Below are 19472 nucleotides of genomic sequence, written 5' to 3' on the forward strand. Positions count from 1 at the left end.
TACAACTGTTTCAGATCACAGCAACATGTCATTTCAACCATGTACAATTTTATTTTGGATACCAAAAAAATTTAAAGCCAGAAATGCATTGTATGAGGCCAAGTGGAACTTCTACAGTTGAATACATTCTATCCATCTCGATCCTCAAATGCTCCATTTCACTTTGAAAAGTCACATTTATGCCCATTCCACCCCAAGAACTCTAGAAGCAACCCTTTAGGTAATGATATCAAATCCTTTTCTGAAAAAGACATTTTTAAAAGAAAGAAAGAAATGAACTTAGAAAAAAGAAGGGTTTGAAACACTTGAAAATACAAGGCAAGGAAGACAAGACAGAATTAGCTCTGTAAGTAGAAAACAATTGGTTGGTTTTTTGTTTTGTTTGGGGGGGATTTGTTTTTTGTTCTTTTTTACAATTTTTAAAATACAACTTTCGAAGTGGCTAAGCTCAATGGATGAGCATATGCTTTGACACAAAAGGTATCAGGTTGTCTCCCCAGCATCTCCAATTAAGTATTTTCTGATAGCCAGGTTGGAACAAAGCCTTTGACACGTATTTGCTCATCAGTAAATAGTGTATGGCTACATGGACCAGACCTCTATATAAGACTGTTTCCTATCTTCCAATGACACCTAGTGCCAGCTCCAAAGGAAGTCAGCTGTGTGAAAGGGAAATACCTTCAGTTCAACCACAGCTCTGACAAAATTTACTTCTTGGGCCAGAATACAGGATATGGGAAAGGCATAGCCAAACATTTCATGTTTTCAGTCATGGTAGCTGGAATAACATTGATAGTAGGTAGACGTTGATTACTGCATTTAGGTGTTTGATTACTGTATTTAGGTGTGGTGGAACAAATATAGCTTACAACAGCATAAGTCTAATTTGCTGTTTAAATTTCATCTTGAGCTTCCATGGATTTAAAATTCAGCAAGTTCAAATCAGATTAATATCGCCATTTCATCGGGTACTTCCTTGATTCCTTTAGCTAGTCAACACTGCAATAGCTGAGAATCAGAGGGGGGGGAATAGTATGGGTTAAATGGCTTATTATGTATTTTGACATATTGCTTTCAATCACTTTCTAGAAACTACTGTATGCTCCATAATGGGATTCACCAAGCTATATTTAAAAATGCCCATGCTATGACAGCATTTTCAGCAGGCTGTGTCAGAAGGTTCTACTGATTTGAGCTGTACATGGCTGATACACACATAAATTTACACCCTGTATGTGTCTACATGAGTAAAGTCAAACAATAATGGGTGCTTCTGTATTATAGTGGTTTAAAAATAAGTGCCTTCTGCATTGATTGAATCAAATTCATGTATAGGAGGTATACTACAGAACATGAAGGTTCATTGTCAGCAAGGAAACCAACAACATATGTGAATATTTGTGTGGGTATATAGAATATCAGAACTCTTCTGTCTTGCTTTCTGTGCTATCTAGAGAAGCCCAGGAAGCACAAGAGCAGTGGTTCTCAAGGGGTGTGGTGTGCCACACTGGTGTGGCAGGAAAGGATGGCAAGCATAGGGGCAAGATTCAAGGACAATCAAAGTAACATTTAAATATTTCAGTGTAGTAAAGTATCAAAATAATAATTTTTATTTGCAGAATGTGGATACTCTTTCAAAATCAAGCACTGCTAGTTGTTTCTTTTTGTTTGTTTCTTTTTGTTTTCCAACAATAAATGGAGCCATTTTTTTTAATTCTAAAGTTTGGCCCAGAGACGTTTGAGAACCACTGCACTAGAGAGTGTAGTTCATTGGCGATATCCTTAAGAAACTTTTTAAGAACTATTCATCATCTCCTCTTAATATGACTAGAGCTAGTGATAAAAGATTTGCTTGACTAAAAGAACTACGGAACATTGTTATATATTTATGTCTACAAAATAATCGAAGGTTTTAAGCCATCTCAGGCGGCTACTTAGTAATTCCAATATGGCCAAAATGCCATATTGTCTAAATAGTTACGTGGTCAAAATCTCTCTCCTGTGCTGAAGCTGCATCAAATTCTGTGATACTGAACTGGCACAACAAGCTATAGATCTTATCTTACCTATAGATTCTGTCCATGAGAGGGAAGAATGAAATGGGGCAGCTTCAGGAGGCATCATCGGCCACATAAAATTAGACTTGAGATACTTTGTGGACGCAGTTTTACTACCTGCATATTACAGCAAGGTAAGAACTGGGGCCAATTCATTTAACTGGTTTCTCAACAGGAAGTGACAAAAATGAAACAGACCAATATGGAACCAGGTCATCATGAATGGTTACACTTCACACCATACACCATCTTGGCTGTGAGTCCTGGAAGACTTGCTCCCTCCCTTGCTGGCCTTTTTCCACCTGAGTGACTCCAACTATAAAAGCTGAGGCTGCTCAACAGACTCTTGGGTTGGGGTATTGTTTAGGGGGTTTTTTTGGAGCAGGGAGGTTGTTGCTGTTATTGATATTCTTATTATTTGTATCTTTATTTTAGATCTTATTATGATTTATGTGGAAATTGTTTCAATTTGGTTGGGTACTGTTTCATGTTTTATTTGTTGTCTATGACTACTTTTGTTATGTTTGTAATTATGCAATATTCATGTTGCAAGCTGCCTTGAGCATGGTTTTGCCTATGGAAAGGCGGCATACAAATAAAATGATGTATTAATGTACACCAGTTTTACCAAGAAATGCTCTAAAACAGGGGTGGCCAACTCCCAAGAGACTGCGATCTACTAACAGAGTTAAAAACTGGCAGTGATCTACCCCCTTTGGGGGGGGGGGTTTCAGGTCAAAGTTGGTGAGCTTTTTTTAGGGAGGAGGAAAGCCCTGTTTATAAGGGGTTCAGGTATTCAGGTAAAAGTTGCTGTGCTTCTTTAGGAAGGAAAGCCCTTTTGGGGGGGGGTTCAGGTACAAGTTGTTGAGCTTTTAATAGGGGAGCAAAAGTTGTTGAGCTGCTTTAGGGGGAGCCAGTGATCTACCAGTGATCTACCACAGATGTCCAGTGATCTACCAGTAGATCACGATCTACCTGTTGGACTTGCCTGCTCTACTGTCTGTAGGTAAAACAATTGTCAGTCACATTAAATCATCACAATATAAATATTATGTTCTATTCAGCAAAAAGGACCGTCAGACTATTTCCAACTTAAATTTTATAATAACAGTGGTATTAATTTAAGCCCATTAAGCGTACATGTGCATTAGACATATCAGTATCCTCAAATTAAACCCATATTGTTTTGACCGATACAAGACAATTTTTGCTTCAATAGTAATGATAAGAACCATTGGCCAAATTTAGACATTACATTAAAACTATGGTTGAGAATGAGCCACTTGAACTCATTCACTTACTCGTTCCTTCTCCTCCTTCACACCTGATGGGGGACCACTGAAAGCATCTATTTTGTTTTGAATAAACCAGTTTCCCATTACATCCAACCTCAGGAATGTGTGGTTCATCCTTCCTCCAGGTAGGAAACAAAACCATCTGAAATCAGTTTGATTCTGGTTTACTTCAAACTAGGAGGAGTTGGAATGAAAGACAGCTTCTGAAGTTCAGACAAAATATGAAACTGTAGTTTATTTGAAACCAAAAGTGAAAGCTTTCAATCTCCACACCTCACACATAAAGTAGGAATGGGAAAGAGTGTGTGTTGAACCCAAGGCACACTGAAGCCCATTCTTATAACATTAAATATTATAACATTAAATAATGTAAAACATGACATCTCTATCCAGCCAACGTTTAGACATGTATGAAACAGTACATAAAGCTCCAAAATATTTGAAAAATCATCCTTGAATTTCGACCAGAAGAGTTACAGAAGAGGGCAATTGAAAGTTCAGGCATGGCAAAAATTGTATTCCAGAACCAGAACTTGGGAGTCTGAAGCAGGAGCTAAGGGTAACACCCACTCCCTCCAGCCAGGATTTTTACAAGCACAAGTTAAAACTTGTTTCATCCCTGCATGTCCTTTGGTTAAAAAAAATAAAGCCTTTAATTTCATAAAATATATAGCCTCCCTTGGAGCTCTAATTAATCTTTTACGAGGGTACTATATCATACAAAGGAAACTATTCAGCAGAGGTAAACATACTGAAGTGCTCTGAAATCGCTAAGCCTAAACATGTTGAATTCTGTATTGAATTTTGTGTTGAATCATGACCAACATTCACTGGCCAACACTGGCAATGTTGGCGTGTTATACTAACTGACTCTTATTTGAAGGGGGAAAGTGAGGTGAAGAATCAGGTTGTCACCCTATCCTAAACGTGTGCACTGGAGAAGACATTAAACAAGCATCTCCTTAACTCACGATGCTCAACATTTCTGTGTATGTGCAAACTTCATGATCCATTATATTTTACTGTGACAGTCAGCAATACAACTCAGCTTAAGTATTTTAATTGCTGTACAGCAAATCTTAATGAGTCATTTCATGCTACACTTTCTCTAAGGGCACATTCAAGTATCAGGACTCTTACTACATCCATCAGGGCAAAAAAGAATGGAAGTGTGAGCATCTTTGATTTAACATATTAGAGGACACATATTGCTTCCAACACAGAAACTAATCTATTGAGGAGAGTAATATTTGAAGCAATCCATTGAATTAGGTTCTTTTTTTAAAAAAAAGCCTTGGTTTTCTGATCTTACCTTTAAAACTTTAAATATTTAAACACTTGAGGATGCTCAGATCAAAGCTTTTAAGACTTCAAACCCCTGCAGCAAATAAACTCTGCAATGGAGTTAAACCATCTGTTAGGCTTGACCATTCAACATGTTAGTACTGTCTGTAGCAGAAGGGCTGATTAATTGCTTAGATTAGAAGTTACCCTTTTTACTTGTGTGTCCTATTCCTAAAACTAGTTACAGGTAGGTAGCCGTGTTGGTCTGAGTCGAAACAAAAATAAAAAAATTCCTTCAGTAGCACCTTAAAGACCAACTAAGTTTTTATTTTGGTATGAGCTTTCGTGTGCATGCACACTTCATCAGATGTCTTTAAGGTGCTACTGAAGGAATCTTTTTATTTCTATTCCTAAAAGAATGCCTCACTGTGGGAAGAAGTTAATCCCACCACCTTAAAATAGGCAGTGGTTTGACTCTTCTTTAATAGATCCTACCTGGTTCCAAAGGTTTTAGAAAATCTACAGTCTCTCAATATTCCCTTCCCAGGCCAAGTTGACCAAGAGGGTAGTGGCCAGCAAGCAGAAGCAAATTATCTATATCCATTCCAATCTGGTTTCAGATCTTGTTTGGACACAAGAATAGCCTTGATTGCCTTTATCAGGAGAGAGATGGGGATGGTGACTGTGTTGTTTCACCTTCACCCCTCAGCAACTTTTGACACCACTAACCATGAGCTGGGAGTTGGAACTACTATATTCAGTGGTTCCACTACCTGTAGGGTTGCTACCAGAAAGTACTACTAGGAGATTGCTGCTCAGCAATAAACTGGTAAAATTGAGGTACTGTGTTTGGTGGCTCCCATGTCCAGAAATTAGGTGTGTGGCCTGTTCTAGGATGAACTACACTGCCCCTGAAGGAACAGGCTTGTGGTCTGAGAGCATTCCTGGATTCAGACACATCACCAACTCTCAAGAGATAGGAGTGCTGAGGGAGTGCTGATGTCCAGCTTAGGCCGATTCACAAGCTACAGCACTCTTGGACCAGGACAGCCTGGCTTCAGTTGCCTATGCTCTAGTAACCTGTCTGGACTGCTGTAGAATGTGACTGCTAGGCTGGTAAGTGACACAGCCCTTCACTGGTCCTGAAAGTGCTTCACTGGTTTCCGGTGAGCTAGTAGATCCATTTCAAGGTGTTAGTACCAGTATATAAACCCCTAAATGGCTTGGGGCCCAATTACCTAAATGAACACCTTCTTGAGGATCAACCACATCAGATTCTACAACTGGCAGGTAAGGACTTGCTGATGGTGCCACCACTTGGGGCTCCCTTGTTGGTGTTGACCTACAACAGGGCCATTTCAGTAGTGGTTTCCCATTTGTGGAATTGCTCTTTCTGGTGAGGTGGGTCTGTCTCCAATATTATTACTGACTTTCAGAAGGAATCTGAAAATCATAGAATGTAGAGTTGGAAGGGGTCCTGAGGATCATCTAGTCCAACCCCTGCAATGCAGGAATATACAGCTGTCCCATATGGGGATCGAACTTGCAACCTTGGCATTATCAACACCGTGCTCTAAGCAACTGAGCTATCCAGTCTGCCTTGATCCATGTTCCTGTTTACCCTGATACTGTTCCTGGCAACCCTGGGATCCCTGAATGAAAGAAACTTTTTATTTGTAACTGTAAATTTACCTGTAAATTTTTTTAATGTTGTTAGCTGTTTTGCTATTTTTTTAAAAAAAAAAACAGTATTGTTTTATTATGGAAGTGTTTGCTGCCCTGGGTTCCATCAGATAGAAGGGTAGGATATAAATTCAGTAAATAATAGTAACAATAATAACTACAACAACAGAGGACATTTAACATGTTTAAAAGTTTGCCTGAATATGGATTTGAATTCAATAATAACTTTCAAGCCTACTTCTGTGTTTTGGAGTCACAGGTTGCACTCAAGATTTAAGACAACACACACACACACACACACACACACACACACACACACACAAAACAAAGCTATGTTACAAGCATTTGGTATTTACAACACTATCTTCATGTGAAACTATTTTTTGGTAATGGCAACCTAAAACAAGCACCCTTTCCTCTGAAAATGTACCATTAAGCGTTCCTTCTACATGAATCCACTGTCTCGCATATTAAAGAAACTGCTGTTTACATTTGTGGTGTCACTTAGACTAGTGATGTGCTCCCGATTCAAACCCCATTCACCTTCATCTTCTTCCTCTGGCTCAGCTTCTGACCCATTGAGAGAGTTCTCATACAAAAAGATTTGTTCGTCTACATGGGCCGGGGCTAACCGATTTCTCTTAGCACTAACAATGTTTGCAGAGGAACCAAAGAGACGTTCGGGGAAAACCCTTGTGGCCACAATACACCAGTATTTCTGAAGTACCTTTGGCAAAACAGGAAATAAAGCTAGCCTGTCGGACCACCACTTGAGTGGATCTTCATTTAGTCCAAGAACTTTCTGCGATTTGAAATTACTCAGCTCCTCAATAATCTGAGCATGCCACTCCTCTTGGTCTTCAGCACCCCCTGTCTGGCAAAATATCTCTGCAAGCATGTTATTGATGGCGCTAGTAGGAGGAGGGGTAGAGGAAATTACCATTTTTTTCACTGGTGGCTCTTCAGACAAAGCAAAAAACTTTTCTTCAGGCCTCAATGTGTTCTCCTTTACTTCCTCTAGGAGACTCTTTGCGTCCTCTACCACTCTATTTTCAACCTGCTGTCTCTCAAATGCTGAAAGAAATGGAAGTTTCTTGTACCTGGGGTCCAGGAAAGTTGCAACATTGAGAAACATGTCTATGTCAGGTGCATGCTGGTATGTTGTGGACAATTCTTTGGCTATCACTTCCTTTGCCATACTAATTTCTTTCAAGTCATTTTCTTTGATGTTTAGTGTTGTGTTCAGCAGCATGTGAAGGAGAGGTTTCACCATACTTATTGTCGGATATTTGGAAGCAGACATCATTTCAGCAACCTGCTTGAACGGCTGGAGCAAGTCCACCAAGCCTTCAATTGTACTCCACTCATTGGCTTCCAACATCAGATGGTGATTATTGCTGTCCTCCACAAGAACTGCGGCAATTACGAACTGCTGTTCCTTGAGTCGCTGCAGCATGGCAAGAGTGCTTCCCCACCAGGAAACACGATCGCTCACAAGCATGCAGGGCGGAGTGTTCTGCTGCTTCTGCTTCTCGCTCAGCATGCACATGGCTACTGAAGACTGCTGAAAATATTCCACCAGCTTCCGACACCTCGACAGGAAACTACACAGCTTAGGAAGCTGAAAAGCTTGCTGTATACCTGCATTAAAAGTTTGCCCTAAGCATGGCATCTGCACTGGAATGTCGAGAAGAGAGCAAGCTTTCACAATATCTTTCCCGTAATCTGTTGTAGCACCAAAAACTTTTGTATTGATTCCCCATTCAATGAATATCTCATAAAGTACTCGCGTAATAGTCTCTGCGGTGTTTTCCTCGGGCACTTCGAATGTTTTTAAACACCGGGAATTAACAGCCAGGCAGCTGGAAGCGCCGCTACTGAGAAAATGAACTGACAGTGTTACGTAGGATCTGTTCTGGTTCCCACTTCTCCACATGTCAGAGGATATGCCACACCATGGGATATCAGTCAGCTCTTTTAGCACAACATCCCTAACAGCCATATATTTTTCAGGAATCGCTTTTGTGCAGAAATACTTTCTGCAAGGAAGTTCATATCTGGGGTCGGCCGTTCTTAAAAGGTTCTTGAAGGTCGGCTCATCTACAATGGAAGGAGGATATAACCCCTCACATAGTAAGCTAATCACTGCCAATGTTAGCTCTTGGTGCTTTTTATTCTCGTAACTGTGACCTGCCTTCATAATTAAGGTGTCCTGAACAACCTGCTGAGACGATTCTGGCTTCAGTTTTGAAAACGCCGTGGCAAAGGCCTCCCTCATTTGCTCAGTGTTGCTTTTCACAAACTCGCAAAACTCGTCTGGATGATTCTTTTCAAGGTGGTAAGAGAGGTTAGACGTGTTTCCTGAATAGGCTATCTGTGCCATGCAAATGCGGCAGTAGATTTTCTTCCACTGCATTATACATCCTTCCGCATTGGTATCAAAGCCAAAGTACTTCCACACTTTGCTCTTTGCTCTTGGGTGGGCCACTAACTTTAGGTCTGACGGGGAAGTCTCCAAACTTTTATTCTCCATTGCTTCTTGGCCACAGTCCCAACCTTTTGGTTCTTCACTCATTAATGAGCACCTGATAAAAGGCAGCAAACAAACATAAAATGAGAAAGCGTAGGTCTGATCAAATATGAGAAATCAGTGCTTTTGCGAACAAGCACAATATACTTAGTATTATCTGAATACGATTGAGGGTGGCTCCTACTCTGCAAGCAGGACATACCACAGCCTATGTATCTGTACACCATATGGCAAATTCAGGGTGTCGACAAAAGACCTGTCCAAAACTAAAAGTTACATGGTATGTGGAACTAGCTCAGTTTTAGCTTGCACTCATCTCCTTACCGCAAGCGGCTTATGCCATTTCAGCAGTGAAACTATGACAAAATACTAAGGGAATCATACATTTTGGCTGGCCTTGACAGCCAACCAAAAATTGGGTTGCCACAAATACACTCCTCTGCAGGAGGGGAAGCTTATCTCCCAGCATGATCTTGTTCCTGATGGCACTCTGAGCACTTCCAAAGCACAGCATAATGTCAAGGATGATTTCCTGCCTTGTTCTGCTCCTGGATCAGGAGGATAGTAAAGGTTGCTCCTGTTCTTCGACTCTGGGTCCCAGATGTTGTTGGACTGCAAATGTCTCATCACCCCAAGCCAATTTAGCCAATGGTCAGGAGTTATGACAACTGCAGTCTATCACCAGCTGAGGACCCAAGGAGAAGCAGGCTGACCTATGTCATACTGACCTCTAGAAGGCCTGATAACAATTTCAAAGCACAATGTGACTGCTGCAGGAACTCTCCTCCCCATAACCAAGCTCAGGTGGTCGGGAATTCATGACACTTCCCAATGGGAGGAAAGACACTCACCATGGCGAGATTGACAATATTTAAGCCCTAATTAATTCAGGTTTGTACATACGCACTGTGGGCAGTCAATTGTCTGATTAAGAATTGCCTCAACGGGAGCTTTTGTAAATTAGTTGATTGTTGTCTTTTCTCTCTCTCCCTTTGAGGTTATCAGTGCACTACAGTTAATTAAAATAGGTATGTGTGGCTGTACAGGCAGGCCAGTAGACATTTTTGTGGGCTTTAAAAATGTTGTGAATTTATGTGCAGGGTAGGATTAAGCACTTCCACAGCCCCAGACATTACCAAATTTTATAGCAACCCAAATGGTTTGTAACTTTCGATTTCAACATCCTCTTGCAAATAATTTAAAAGAATATTTATTGAGTGGGACCCAGTTTAAGTCAATGGAGTTAGGTTTCCCCCCAGATTATATGTAAACAAATGTTATGCTGCTTTTAATGCAACTTAAAATCTTGAATACATTTTAGGGCAGAAGCCACACGTAACTAGTGGTGGCAGAACCACCACTGTATTTGCTCCACAGCTGAACAGGCAAGCCAATTTAAAAGATCAGCAAGCAAGAAAAGTGGCTTGCCCTGTTCAGTCTTGTAAGCTATAGACATTTCTGAATGTGCACTCTCTTCTCTTGCATGCATAGCTTTGAAGGAATGTACCCTAAACCAAGTCCCTGAATTTAAATAATCCACATTATCTAATTTGTTTCAGTGGGACTTCACAAATACACACCACCCATAGATCTTCAACTTCCTTTCTCTTTCTGTCTTGTTTTGTGTTTGAAAATACTGCAATTTAAATAAAAATACAACTATTAGTATGTTATTGTTTTTTCTACTGTTTTTGTTGCATTGTGATTTTTATGTTCTATGCCATCTTTCTGTATTTTCTATGCAAATGTGATGTGTGTGTGTAAGCAATTCTTGAATCCTTGCATTAGTGCCCTACTAATTCCCTTGGGGATAACAAATAAGTGTCAGGTCATCCAGCAAAGCCTCTTGGCTGCCCCTTTCATGAGTGCCCATCAGACTCCTTCAGGCCACCAGTCTGCCTACATATCCTGATGCTGACTCCCTTTTACATTCCCCTAAGACACTCCAATACGCACCACAAACATCCATATTTTTGGAATGCAACTTAATTACTCAACATATTCAAATTTACATAATTTACATTCATTAATGAGATGCTCAAGGCTAAGAATATTTAAGAAGTCAATCCTGAAAAAATTAAGATGCCTAAGAAAGTGCCTGGCTGGTTTAAACTAATCTTCAAAGAGTTGCAATTACAGTTGCTGCTGAATAAGAAGCAGCAATTCTTACCTAAACCTCGCTGATTAGAAATTGATGCATCCTTTACTGTGATTAATATCCATGCTTTGAAACTGTCAGCGCAAATTATTGACCCAATCTTGTTCTGCCACGTCATTCCCAAAGAGACAGCAGTTTAAAAGATCCACAATATGTTGTCTCACAACTCCTAACTGACAAGGGAAACAAAACATGAAGCAACATATATAGATTCAAATTGTTACATACAGTATACTATAGAGAGAGAGAAACACTGATATTCTTATCAGTATCTACTCTTGTTTCAAGTGCCACTGTTTTAGGGCCAATGTCCAGAGGTTTGAGGCCTAGAGACTTTCTCCTGGAATACAGAGAAGCTTGGAAGCAAGAGGACTAAAAATTGTTTTTGAATGAATAAATAAATGCATGAAAAATCCACAAGAATTTTGATCCATATATTTTTAAGTCAATAATAATTTTTGAAAATAATAATCCTTAGGCATGTAGCAAGCCTGCTGCCAAATAAAAGGTTCAGAGTTCAGGTGTTCCCTGAATTCATCCTGCCACTATACATGTGGCAACCATTTTAGGCAAGTCCAATTGATGTGCGATTGTCAAAGCATGGGTCCCTTTGGACCCAGAAGAGGGCAGAATGGAGGTGTGGTGTGGGCAGAACAGGCAGGCTTATGCACACTCTGCTGACGTGCCCTTTGACCCAGAACGCAACCCCCACAGATACAGGGAGTTGCCTGTAAACTTAGTACAGTCATACCTTGGGTTACAGACACTTCAGGTTGCGCGTTTTCAGGTTGCACACCGAGCCGAAGCTGGAAGTACCGGAACGGGTTATTTCCGGGTTTCGACGCTTTGCCGAATTGAGACCTACGCGTGCGCAGACGCAGCGCTGCGGGTTGCAAATGCTGCGGGTTGCAAACGTGCCTCCCGCACAGATCACGTTCGCAACCCAAGCGTCCACTGCACTGTAAAACCTTCATTAGAGGAAGGTGTTGTGGGAAGGAAGGGAGAAAGATTAAAGTCCGCCTTTGTTTTGGTCTACTGCTGCCACCAACTCCACTATCTGCCTAAATGCTAGAAGAGGATTAATGTAGAACATAGAACATAGCATTTTCATCTGTTGATAAACCTGCCTGGGTGATATATATTCCCACAAATAGGTGGGGAAAGGGGATGAGATAATCAGTACAGTATGTGGGCTGCCGTCAGCCCTGGGTCCTTATGTTGTGCAGGGCCATCCCACCCTTAATTCAACTAGTTGCCAGAAGTCTGATACTAGGACTTGTATACAACACCTGCCCTTGGTCTTAAAATCTAGTAGATTTTACTTATCTAGCAATAAGTAAACCACATGGAAATCTCATATCTATGTCTAATGATGCTGGACAGTACCAAAGCAACATACAAAAGCACACATTACACATACAGCAGACATGTTTTTCAGATGAAAAAGGATGAAGTCTTTAGGCTGCAATCCTGTGCACCAGGGTCACCCCCATATCATACACTTTAAGCACTTTTATACCACTTTAACAGTCATGGAGAATCCTGGGAACTGTAGTTGCTTAAGGGTGATGGGAACTACAACTCTGTGAGGTCAGCACCCTTAAAGAGCTATGGTTCCCAGAATTTTGCCTGACCACTAAAGTGGTATAATAGTGTTTTAATAGCATGGTGTGGATGTAATCCAGGTGTGTGTGGAGAACCTTCAGCCCTGAACTACAACACCCATTAGCCCCAGCAAACATGGTCAATGATCCGAGTTAGAATTCAGCAACGTTGGGAGGTCCAAAGATTCCCTACACCTGCTATTTGTGTTTACTCTTAATAAGCCCCAACAAACTACCGTACGTGCGATTTGCTTCCAAAGAAACACACATAGGTTTGTGCTGTTAGCGGCCTGTTTAGAATATCATTGTAAATCAAAATAGAAAATAAATGTGCAGAGTGCATTTAATGCATCATCAAATGCAATCAAATATGAGACAGATTTCTGAAAATGTAAACCAAAAGTTAAATACAGTAAGAACTTTTTACGGCTAAAAATATTTTATGCACACGGTCAGCAATTAAGTCCCAAGGAAAGCTACATTCTACATATCAAACACTAATTTAAATGAAGAATTCAATGCTACTGGTTCTGTTGCAAGGAGGAAGCAGAAGATAAGACTTAGCACAGCGTCCCTTTAGCATGCGGAAAGCAGCTGAACTCATGTGGAATTTCTCTGCAGCCTAATCATGGTTAATTGTACCACATCAGGGCAGAAACATCATTCAAAATAAGGACTGTTTAACCCACCCAGGCACGAACTAATCAAGAATGGTTCTTGCACCCCAGCTGCAAAGTTTTAATATAACATGTCATAAAGAAAACACTGCTACAGTGAGGGGGGGGGGAGTATTTGATCTCCTGCTAAATTTTCCCATTTGCCCTCTGACAAAGAAATGACTAGTCCATAATTGTAATGGTAGGTTTATTGTAGCTGTGCGAGGTAACAACAGGAAACCCCCAGAAACCCAGAAGGCAAAAGTCAGAGATTGATGCAGCGGTGGAGCTTCATGCTCCGCCACCGGGAGCGGAGAGCAGGTGCGCTGCCCCCAGGGACGTGGGATGCGTTCTGGGGGCGGGGCGGGGGCGTTTTTTGGGGTGGGGCATGCCGTGTGCAGGGGTGGGGTGGGTGTTTTGTGGGTGGGGCGGGCAGCCGCGATGGCGCCCCTAGAATCGCGCCGCCCAGGGCGCCCCGCCCCCACGCCCCTGGATTGATGTGCATTATAATGAATGAAATAAGTATTTGATCCCCTATCAACCAGCCAGATGTCAGGCTACCTGGTATCTTCACTGTATGTAACGAGCTGAGATTAGAAGCACCTGCTGTAAGGGAGATGTCTTACAGTACCTGTAATCCCAGCTCGTTACAATACCTGTACAAAAGACACCTGTAGACAGAAGCAATCAATCCAGCAGATTCCAAAGCTGCCACCATGACCAAGACCAAAGAGCTGTCCAAGGATGTCAGGGACAAGACTGTAGACCTGCACAAGGCTGGACTGGATTACAAGATATTGCCAAGCAGCTTGGTGAGAAGGTGACAATAGTTGGTGCAATAATTTGCAAATGGAAGAAACACAAAATAACTGTCAACCTCCCTCGGTCTGGGGCTCCATGCAAGATCTCATCTCGTGGAGTTGCAATGATCAGAACGGTGATGAAGCAGCCCAGAACTACATGGGAGGAACTTGTCAATGATCTCAGGGCAGCTGAAAACAGTTGGTAACACACTATGCCATGAAGGACTGCAGAGCCCACAAGGTCCCTTTGCTCAAGACAGCAAATGTACAGGCCCGTCTGCAGTTTCCCAATGCACATCTGAATGACCCAGAGGAGAACTGGGTCAAAGTGTTGTGGTCAGATGAGACCAAAACCGAGCTCTTTGGCATCAACTCAACTTGACGTGTTTGGAGGAGGAATGCTGCCTACGACCCCAAGAACACCATCCCCACCGTCAAACATGGAGGGGGACATATTATGCTTTGGGGGTGTTTTTCTGCTAAGGGGACAGGACACCTTCACCGCATCAAAGGGACGATGGACAGGACCATGCATAGTCAAATCTTGGGTGAGCACCTCCTTCCCTCAAGCCAGGGCATTGAAAATGGGTCAAGGATGGGTATTCCAGCATGGCAATGACCCAAAACACACAGTCAAAGCAACAAAGGTGTGGCTCAAGAAGCAGCACATAAAGGTCCTGGAGTGGCCTAGCCAGTCTCCTGGCCTTAATCCCATCGAAAATCTGTGGAGGGAGCTGAAGGTTCGAGTAGCTACACATCAGCCTCGCAATCTTACTGACTTGGAGAGGATCTGCAAAAAGGAGTGGGACAAAATACCTCCTGAGATGTGTGCAAACCTGGTGGCCACCCAAAAGAAACGTCTGATCTCTGTAATTGCCAACAAGGGTTTTTCCACCATGTACTAAGGCATCTTTTGCAAAGGGATCAAATACTTATTTCACTCATTACAATGCACACCAATCTCTGACTTTTGCCTTCTGAGTTTCTGGGGGTTTTCTTCGTCAGAGGGCAAACAGGCAAATTTAGCAGGGGATCAAATACTTTTTTTTCCTCACTGTATCAACAATGACAGCACAATGTATTTTTAGCCCTAATTATTCTTACAGAAAAGTAAAACATTACGTTCTGACTCAAAAATTAGTCACATCTACCTTGTGAACTTTATTGCATTTTTGTTGTCTGCTTTAAAGAAATAAGTAGATCATGAAAAGCAATCAGAAATTGAGCAAAACAGAGCAACATTATCCAATGAAGACACATTATGAAATCTGAACTGCTAACAATTCTAGAACTTAAGAGGTTCTCCACCCCCTTGGTACAGTCAAAATATATTACTCCAACATTTTTAGAAAGTACATAAAAAAACTGGCATGTTTGTATTGAGCTTCATAAAATACAGATTGAAAAGTGAAAACTCAAAAGCTATGGATTTCTCTACTTTTAAGAAGATGGTGTCCAGTTTGGTTTCTGTAGTTTCTTGGATCCTGCGGCCTCACACTGCACCTCTGAAATGCATCACTGGGGCAGGGACGATCTGCTTTTTCTCTTTAGATAACAAACAAATCCTAGCCCTAAGCACACTGACTCAGAAGTTAGCCTACTGCTTCCATTGGGCTTACTAGGACAAGGTGATCCTCTTGACTTGGGTGTGCCGCCTGCTGCAACGTACCTTTTCTGCCCACAGCACTAGGTATTATTCAACTTCGAACCCTGACACTGTCCGCGGTTCCTACTACCTGTAGCCTATTATCAACTGTAACAGAATGCACTTATAACAGGTCGGTCCAACCTAAGAGACACAGGTTTGCGGCTGGAAGGGGGCGTGTACGCATTTGCTAGAGGTCTGCATGCCTCCGGGGGGGGGGCGAGAGCCGCGGGTGAGGGCTTGGAAGGACACTGACACGGCCGAGCCTACGCTCTGCGATGTCAGGCCTGAGAGAATAAGATCCCCCTCCGGGCAGCGACAAAGCAAAGCCCGGGGAAGCGGGCGCCTAGATGTGCCCTCCTTCCGCGGAAGCAAAAATTTGGCTTGGCTTCCCTCCACCGCTGCCAGTTGGGTGTGTGATTTTCATAATGATAATCCCTGGAAGGAAGGAAGAGCCTTTCCTCGCCGCCGCCGCCCCGGGCGGAAGAAAAGCGAGCTCGTGTTGCCCCCCCCCCCGCGCGCGCTTTCCTTTCCCCAGCTCGGCGCGCCACCCGCGCCACTTGGCGAGGTGGCAGGCGCTGAGCGAGGTGCTTCTCTGCCCAGCCTCTCCTCCCCAGAAACCCGCAGCCCTTACTAACCTGGCTTCAAAGGCCAGCCTGGTCGGAGGAGGCGGCGGAGCAGCTGGTGCAACACGACGCGGAAGCCGATCCAATAGACTCGTATGGCAGGCAGCGCCAGCGAGAGGAGCGACATGGCTCTTTCTTCGCCGCCGCCTCCGGCTCTTCCTTGTGCTTTTTCTCAGCTCGAAGGAGAACAAGCGACACGCCTCCCGGGCTCCGGAGCGCTCGGCTCAGAGCACTCGCTAGCTACACCCAGCGGAAGAGGAGGAGGAGGAGAAGTCCTTTTCCGGGCATGTGCGCGCTTCGCTCGCGATCCGGCTCTCTCGCTCTCCCTTTCTTACACCCTCCCTTCCACACCATGCGTGCAACTGGGCTGCGGTTACATACACTTTCCCATTCCTACCCCGTGCTAATTTCGGCAGTAAGAATTTGCATGCTTTGAAATAGGGCTCTCAGCCACCTAGGCTGTGAAATGAGGTCACTTGCCGGAATGTGGAACAATAGAGAACATAACGCTTTTTTCACTTGCTTTGGAACACGCATTTCTAATTCAAAGGAAGCAGCCGCTGACTACCTTACGGTGAAAAGTAATAAAGAAACTAGTAGATTTTTAAAAATAAAATAAACGTTGGTTAAATGCATGATTGAAAAATACCTTTCAACGGTGACATTCAAATCTGCCTGCAATTCTGCCCAGTGGAAAGGCATCAAGCAATAGGGAGGGTATATTTATTTTAAAGTCTGGTGTTTCTAATGCAATTCTCCCTTAAAGGTTTCAGACCTCTTGTTAAAATGTTTTCACTGGCTCCTTCACAATCTATTTACATCAATTATCTTCCAGGATGGAGGGCCCTGACTAGAATATATATTGCTGCTGCGGCCCTTGGATAAGGTGACCTGGGAAGACAAAGCTTGGTTAAAAGAACCCATGAAAAGAAGTACTTAAATTAAAAGAATTGTATTTGCCTGCTCTTACTCCCTGTATTCAATCCATCAAGGGTGCCTGTGGTACCCAAATCATCCTTCAAAGCACACACATTCATGGCATTCATTCAGTAGAGTCTATGACTCAGTAACAAATAGAAAGAATCATGGGCGTACCCAGCGAGGGGCGGGGGGGCAGCTCCCCCCGAAGCAAAAAAATTACCGTATTTTACGGACTATAGCCCTCACTTTTTCCCTCCAAAAACTGAAGGGGAAAAGTCGCTGTGGGTTATGGAAATCAGGCTGTTTCTGCCCCCTCCGTGGCTGCAGCCAGCGACAGAAACATGGGGAGCGTGAGAAGCAGCCTGAAATCGGGCTGTTTTCGCCCCCTCCGCGGCTGCAGCGAGCGATAGGAACGTGGGAGGGGGGGCGGAGCAGCCTGAGCTGGTTGGGTGGACGGGAGCTCCATCCTTCCCCCCCCCTTTCTTTCCTTTTTCTCCCTCCCTTCTCTCTCTCTCTCTCTCTCACCCACCCCTTCCTTCCTTCCTTCCTTCTCTCTCTTCCCTCCCTCCTTCCTTCCCCCTCTCTTCCCCTCTCTTGCCCCCCCCCTAGTTTTGATCCTGGGTACGCCCCTGGAAGGAATTGATGTGGGCAGGAATCTTGCAGTCATGCAGCCAGCTTCCTGCTCTCTTGACCCCTGCCTCACCTGGCTGGCGAAAGGCAGTCAGGAGGGGTTGACTGGATGGGTCCAGAATGCGGTAGATACATCGCTATGTGACAGGGTGGTGCCTATTGTCCTTAAACAGGCAGGGGTGCACCTGTGTCAAGGAGAGGGCCAGGGAGAGTGCAACTCTGCTTCTTGATACCTCCATAACTTTTGGTACCATGGACCATGGTATCCTCCTGTACCAACTCGGGGGAGGGGGGCACTGTTTTACAGTGGTTTTTCTGCTACCTAGAGGGTTGTGTCCAGAAAGTAGCACTGGGAGACTGGGTTCCAGCTGCATGGTCTTTGCGCTATGGTGTGCCACAAGGTACAATCTTCTCCCCAATGCTGTTTAGCATATACGGTGATTTTGACTGTTTGGGTCAAGATGGAATAAATTATCTTCCTGTTCAAAAACTCTCTATTATAAAACTGGAATTGTATATTTGCAGAATGTTTTTCATTGCATGTCCCTTTGGTTGTTCCGTTATTAAAGGAAAACACTTCCTCTAACCCATACACACAGCAATTGCAAACATAACTGGGTAGCTCATGGTGACCAATTTGTAACACATTTTGAAAATACAATCATTCACATTCATGGCAATTTAGATTCCATGACTGTAGCAGAGTTTGAGATGAATGCAGCTAGTCTTGTCCTATTACAATAGATACATTTTTTAAGTAGTTTGAGTAAGAAAGTGGACAACCTACTTTGAGGTTTGTGGCCGGGCTACCATATGTGCCCTTGATCTTTGCACCATGTAGCTAATTAAAGCTACCAAAAGAAGTTTAAATATTTGAGTCACAAATGTGACTAATGTCTCTTTGAGAGGTGTACTCCTTGTTGTGTTAAAAGAGGCAGTGGTGCAAGCTGATTTCTTCTTTAAAAAGATAATCCGGGACTTCAATTACTGTTTGCCCTTTCTAAGCAAGATCTTGGAGTGTGTGCTGGCCTCAACTCCAAGGGCTGCTGGATGACCATTCCAGTGTGGTTTTCTGTCTGAGTTTGGGAGGGGAACTAATTCAGTAGCCCTGAAAAATGATCTTCACTGGGGGGAGTGTGACTTTTTTGGATTCTGCTTGACATCTCATTGATTTCCAGTACCACTGAACATTGTATCCTTCTGAGGCAGGTGTCCAGACTGGGGCTTAGAGACACTGTTTTTCAGCAGCTGGGGTCCATTTTGGGTGGTTGGTCCCAGAAAGTGGGTTATTCTTTTCCTGCTGCTCTTCCCCATGGTCTTTGACTTTTGGCAAACATGGTCTGCAGGCCAAACAAAGCCCAGAAGGGTCTTTAGCTCACATGGTTGATTTGCTGAAGACCTGTCCCTGAAGTGCTTACACAGTATTCCATGATACCAAATCAGTTTGGGCAGTTGAACCTGAAGACAATGGTTGGAATTCAGCATAGCACTAAGGAGATTGTTCCATCAGCACAAGCATTTCTGCTTGACCAGTGAAATGATCTCCCCTTTCCTTCTCTTGCCTGCTGTTCTGGGGGTTT

At 43.1% G+C, this 19472-nt stretch overlaps 2 protein-coding genes across 6 annotated transcripts in view; both read right to left on the bottom strand.

Moving 5' to 3' along the window:
* The window catches only part of DHRSX (dehydrogenase/reductase X-linked), an 87595-nt gene extending 71106 nt beyond the window's left edge, over positions 1–16489 (bottom strand). For 2 of the 3 annotated variants that reach the window (XM_088667691.1, XM_035114815.3), the window contains exon 1: positions 16354–16489. In XM_088667691.1, coding sequence (XP_088523817.1) covers positions 16354–16468 — 115 coding nt within the window. In that variant the 5' untranslated portion in view covers positions 16469–16489. Of the gene's footprint in view, positions 1–11019; positions 11154–16353 lie in introns of those variants that run through there. The other variant, XM_088667690.1, reaches the window with a different exon arrangement.
* On the bottom strand, positions 9–16482 carry ZBED1 (zinc finger BED-type containing 1). Of its 3 annotated transcripts, XM_035114806.3 has the most exons (3): positions 11020–11156; positions 10430–10485; positions 6491–8904 (listed from the first exon to the last, which is right to left on the bottom strand). In XM_035114806.3, the coding sequence occupies exon 3, from the start codon at positions 8892–8894 to the stop codon at positions 6765–6767; it is 2130 nt and encodes a 709-aa protein (XP_034970697.3). In that variant the 5' UTR covers positions 8895–8904; positions 10430–10485; positions 11020–11156; the 3' UTR covers positions 6491–6764. The 3 variants fall into 3 exon arrangements, with proteins under 3 accessions (XP_034970701.3, XP_034970697.3, XP_034970703.3); XM_035114810.3 differs by lacking the exon at positions 10430–10485 and having other exon boundaries at positions 9–8904; positions 11020–11157; XM_035114812.3 differs by lacking the exons at positions 10430–10485; positions 11020–11156 and adding an exon at positions 16354–16482.
* Positions 16490–19472: the final 2983 nt, after the last annotated feature.

This window comes from Zootoca vivipara, chromosome 4 (assembly GCF_965207765.1).
Source record: "Zootoca vivipara chromosome 4, rZooViv2.hap1.1, whole genome shotgun sequence".
Lineage (NCBI taxonomy): Eukaryota > Metazoa > Chordata > Lepidosauria > Squamata > Lacertidae > Zootoca > Zootoca vivipara.